Here is a 5422-nt window from a genome sequence, read left to right on the forward strand (position 1 = left end):
CCGATGTTTCGCGTTTTCGGACAGAGGACCGGAGGTGAAATGTTGCAGGTTCACTATGCTAGGGACGTGTGGTGAACGAACGGGCTACGTATTCGGATTCGTCTCGTCGTTCTGAGCAACTTTCATGTACAAAGATTTTCCATCCGAGCTACGGTTTATTTTATATTAAATTTTAAAGATTTAAATCATTTTTAGAATTTAATAAATTAATTTAATTCAAAATTTAATTAATGCATCAGCATGACGTCAGCAGTCAACGTTGACCGTTGACCTGGTCAACCTGACAGGTGGGTCCCACCTGTCAGGGGCTGTTAGCTAATTAACAGTAGTTAATTAGGTTAATTAATCTTAATTAGTTAATATTAACAGGATTAATTAAGTTAATTAATTATCTTTATTATTTATTTATTTTTATTAATTAAATTTTTTTAAATCATTTTTTATTAAAACGTTCTCTGGGGGTGGGGCCCTTTGTCATAGGGCCCTGGGGCCATAGCGGGTGCGGGCGACATTTTCGGGCGCGGCCCGATCGGGCGCACGCCTAGGGGGGGGGGCGTGGCGGACGAGGCCGTCGAGGCCGGGCGGTCGCCGGCGGGAGGGCAGCGGCGGACGCGGGCGGTGGCTGCGGCAAAGCTGCGCAACTGCGGGTGCGCGCGTGTGAGGAAGGCCGGGGCGAACAAGGTAGCTGCGGCGCCGGCGAGGCGGGGCCGCGCGCAGGGCGACTGATGGCTGCAGCGACGGTGGTGCGGGCGTGAGGTGCGCAAGGGGAGGGGCGAGCCGCAGGCGAGCGCGGAGCAGGGGGGACACGGGAGCGAGGCGGGCGCACAGACACGCGCACGGCCACGGGCGAAGGCGAGGTTGCAGGAGGCGTGCGCGCAGTGGGGGGCACGGTAGTGAGCGGGCGAACGGCAAGCGGACGACGTGGGTACGGCTGGGCGGAGGCCAGCGCGGGGCGCGTCGGGGTTGCGGGGCAGCGACGCAGGACGAGCGCACGCGGGGCAGGAACAGAGAGGGAGTGCGGGCGGCGATGCTCACGTTCGAGTAGAGACCAGGGGGGCGGCGAGGCCTGGTGGAGCCGGCGAGGGAGAGACGGGGATGGGCAGTCCGGCGGGGAGGTCCGACGAACGGTAGGGCGGCGAGGCGAAGCCGGCGAGATCGGGGGCGGGGAGCGCGGCCCTGATCTAGATCCACGAGAGGGGGGAGAGGAGACGAGGGATGGGGGGAAGTGGGGTCGTGGGTGCGGGGGTTAGGGTTCGGTGGTGAGGGGGGCAACCTAAGTAGGCCAAGGGAGTGGGTGGGCCGGCCTGTTAGCGGCCAGGTGGGCCAAACGGCCCAGGGGGAGGGGGCCCTTTTACTTTGTTTTTTTATTCTGTTTAGTCTTTCTTTTTATTTATTTCTTTCATGTTTCTTTTAGTTGCTGCTTATTCTAGTGTTAACCATATACCAACGTGGCACCTAAATTGATGTCACCAATTATGCCACTGCCACATTAATTTTGCTACTCAAAGTAAAATGGTTTTACAATGAATTATTATTTAAAAGTAATTAAATAATAGTTTTCGCTATTGTTTTATTCATCTTATAGTATTTAAATATTTTATAAAGATGTGATTTCTCCATCATAATTACCTATGCAACTTTTGGTTCACTCCGAACATTTTAGTTTTAATATTTAAAAACTTTTATTGTTTGCTTGATTTTGACTTTGAATTTAAATCGGTTTCGAACTAACGTGAGATTAGCAACAGTAATCGAAGTGACGTGGCATCATTAGCAGAGGTTCACTATAACTTAATTATCCGGGCGTCACAAAATATTTGGAGGATGAAATTTTGGGCGTGTTTGGTTTCCTGCATGAGGCCCAACAAGACACGCGCGGGAAGGAAATGGGCTGCTTGGTTGGCTGCATACACTGTTGGGCCTGCATAGCACAGAACTTAAAGCACCTCTAGGCCTGGCTCGCTGGAAACACTCAGATCGGTAGTTTCTTGCGAGCTAGGCCGAGGCGAGCGCAAGCGAGCGAGCCCATGCACGAGTGGAGACGGGAGGGATGCGAGGTGATTACGTGTGGTCTTCTTCAACCTCCAGTAAGCTTCTCTCTAATCTCCTCTCTTCCTTGTCCCTCTGATCTACACAACGGTGCTTCGATTCGAGGTAAGCTCTATATGAAAAAGATGCACCTCGATGCGACGGTTCCATTCAGGGGAGCGTTTCGTAGTTTCGTGGGCCGGAAGTTCTTTATTTCGTGTTCCCGTTTAGAGCTATTTTGGAAGAATTTTGTCAGATTCGTCGCACATGATCGATCATTTGAAATTTCCTTTGACCAGCAGCTTAATCTCGTAGTTCCGCACAACATTCGTGTTGTAAGTTTTCGGTTTCGACGATCATAGCTTCATCTTTCCTTGAACAGAAGTCTAGTGCACTCATGCCGCCATATCGAGCTCCTCTGTCCTCCACTCAGAGCCCTCCTATTCGTCCCTCTCGACACCGACTCCCTTCTCCTTAATCTCCTTGCCCGCGTCCTACTACACTAGAGTCGTTTTCGGCATCGCTCATCTCGGCCTACTCTCTTGCGTCCTCCTACTGCACTGACGCTGCAATGGCGCGCACACTGCTTTCTTGTGTCCTCTGCCTCCGTGCACACTGCAGTTCGCCGCGCCACCGACAGGGTCGATCATCTCGGCCTCCTCTCTCTCGTCCCACTGCACTGGAGTCCTTTCCGGCGTCGATCATCTCGGCCTCCTCTCTCGTCCTACTGCACGGACGATACCATGGCGCGAGCACTGCATTCTCCTCCTCTGTCCACTGTCTTTGCGCGAGCACCGCAACTAGTTCGCGACGGTGTCGCTCGCCCACGACTCCATGCTCGTCATGCCGGCCACGACGCCACGACCACTATCCACCGCAGTCGCCATGGTCCGGCGCACACTGCATTTCTTCTCCCCCTTCCTTTGCTAGCTCTTAACCCTGTGTGCTAAGTGCAAGTGCTAGCTCTTAGTCATACCCCATGCGGGCAACCAAACAATGTGTAGTTGTATGCGCCGAGACAATGCAGGCAACCAAACAATGTACCAAAGTTGATCCCGTAATGCAGAAAGTTCATATGCAGGCAACCAAACAACTTGCAGATGTCGCATATGAGGCTGTTTTTTCAGAGCCAGGCTGAGTGGAGAAGGGTATGCAACGCAGGTACTGTAGCCGACGGCAACCAAACGCGCCCTTTGTGCATCGATTAGGAGCCACCCTCCCAATATTGGGGATTTTTGGGGATTTAAAACTTGAGTACGTTTTATAGATGAAGTTTTTGGGCATAGAACAGATCAACTTTTACTATAACATTTAAACAATTAATGTCTATCTATATCTTATATCTATACCATCATATAGTGCACGAATAACTTTGAATAACACCGTTGGATTAAGCTGATCCCACAGTAGTGACGTGGCAAATCCAATTGTTGCCGACTGTTGGATCTTCTCATCATTTCACCAGATTCTGCCGTGTGTACTATCTAGAAAATTCTATGGTTGAGCTTAAGCCATGTGGACATTTTGCACAAAACTCAAGGCACACTTGTACTATATTCTAGACTCTTCCATACTCGGACTTTCCTAAATTCTTTTTCCATCCAAACCAGTCATTCATTTTTACTTTGTATTTAATGTTATGTACCTTCATAAATCATATTTAACTTTATGGATTGTACATTAGCTTTGAGATAGCCAAAAGAGACACCTAGCCAAAATACACTCAACTCAATATATTTTAGATGACTTCATGCATATGCCTCACAATTCCATTCGACTGTTATAACTAATACTCCCTCTGTCCAAAAAAAAACTTGTTTCAAGCTTGTCTCTTAAATGGATGTATCTAGCACAACAATTGAGGGACAATCTTTTTTGGATAGAATGAGTACACAACAACGTTATGTATTATCTTTGGTTGTAATTTGACCATCTGAGCTACAGTATAACTTACTACTAGTGTACTAAACGAACAAGAGAAGCTCGTGTCTTGGAGAAGACGGTGTCTTGTCCAGGCTCACGATCGAGCACTCGCCCCAGCTGTCCTCGTCGGCGTCCACTGCGGCCGTCCTCTTCTTCGCGCGCGCGTCCCCCATCGTCGACACCGCTGCCACCTCCACGAGGAGCCTCATCGGCACGTGCGCGCAGGCCTCCAGGCGCCGGAGCGCTTCGCCGGGCTCGTGGACGCCGTGAGCTGCCACCTCGGACCAGAGCGCCGCAGCCATCGCAACGCGCAGCGGCACCCGTGGCGCCGCCGCGGCGACCTGGACCCGGATCGCGCGGCTAGCCGCCGCGGCACGCCGGTGCGCCGCCCCCGCCTCGAGGCCCATCCGCCTGGCCCAGCCCTCGAGCACCGCCTCGCCCCGCGCGCCGCGCCTCCTGGCCGGCGGCGTCGTCCCCCTGCCGCGCAGCGCCGCCGTCGTCGCGGAGTCGGCCGTGGACACGCAGGAGCGCGATGTCGTAGCAGTCCTGGACAGGACGTCCACGCCCATAGGCCGCCAAACGCGCGTGCGGCGGTGGCGGGACGCGAGGAAGTTGACGCCGTGCACCTGGGCGTCGCAGGGCGCGCAGAGGAGCGCCGCGTCGGCCTCGCAGTGCACGTCCGCCGCCGCTCCACACAGCGCGCATGCGCAGCGCTCCATGGTGCCGTCGCCGGCACACATGCTAGCTAGCTCGCACCACATGATCGAGCTCTCGGTTCGAGCGTTCTACCACACGTACCAAGGGAAACGACGTAGGAGGAGGGGGAGGAGGACGAGGCAGCGTGGTTTGCTTCCCCTCGTCCGGGCGCGTATTTATAGACGATGGCGGGGGCGTGAGATCTTTTCCGCTCCTCCACGTTGGTGCTCATCCACCAGTCCAAGGAGCAACCACGGCCGCTCAAATATTCCACGGCGCGCCTGCGCTTGCACAAGTAGCGGCGGCTGGTCGACGTGAGCCGCGAGTTTGGGGGATGGGGGCTCCATCGGTGGGATGCGTACGTAGTCATCCTTGGCCACGAAACCTAGACCCGCTCGAACTACCTACCGTACTACGTGCCCGCCGGTCGTTATCCGAGCTCGTTGGTCCGCTCTCTAGTCGACACAGGAAAACTTACAAGGACGCGTCTCTATAGGGCCTGCGACCAAACGTCCATAGTACTAGAGAACTTTTTTGCTTGTCTCTTTTTTCACTGCATGTGGATGTTGTAATTACGCAAAACCATCATAGTATTATGTTTCACGCAAACAAGCACCAAGGTCCAAGGGTATACTCGTCCATTGTCTTGGACATATATTATGTCAATCATTTGCAAGTATTCACTACATGAAAATCATGTGTTTGCCGTGTAGTCATGTGTAAACCGAGTGCAATATTTCGGGTACCGCAAAAAGAACACACGGCAAACATGGAG

The 5422-nt window shown here is 52.9% G+C and overlaps 1 protein-coding gene across 1 annotated transcript; it reads right to left on the bottom strand.

Moving 5' to 3' along the window:
• Nucleotides 1–3992: 3992 nt before the first annotated feature.
• LOC109761171 (uncharacterized) lies at nucleotides 3993–4721 on the bottom strand. The gene has a single exon (XM_020319973.3). The coding sequence runs from the start codon at nucleotides 4710–4712 to the stop codon at nucleotides 3993–3995; it is 720 nt and encodes a 239-aa protein (XP_020175562.2). The 5' UTR covers nucleotides 4713–4721.
• Between the last annotated feature and the right edge of the window lie 701 nt (nucleotides 4722–5422).

This window comes from Aegilops tauschii, chromosome 5 (assembly GCF_002575655.3).
Source record: "Aegilops tauschii subsp. strangulata cultivar AL8/78 chromosome 5, Aet v6.0, whole genome shotgun sequence".
Taxonomy (NCBI): domain Eukaryota; kingdom Viridiplantae; phylum Streptophyta; class Magnoliopsida; order Poales; family Poaceae; genus Aegilops; species Aegilops tauschii.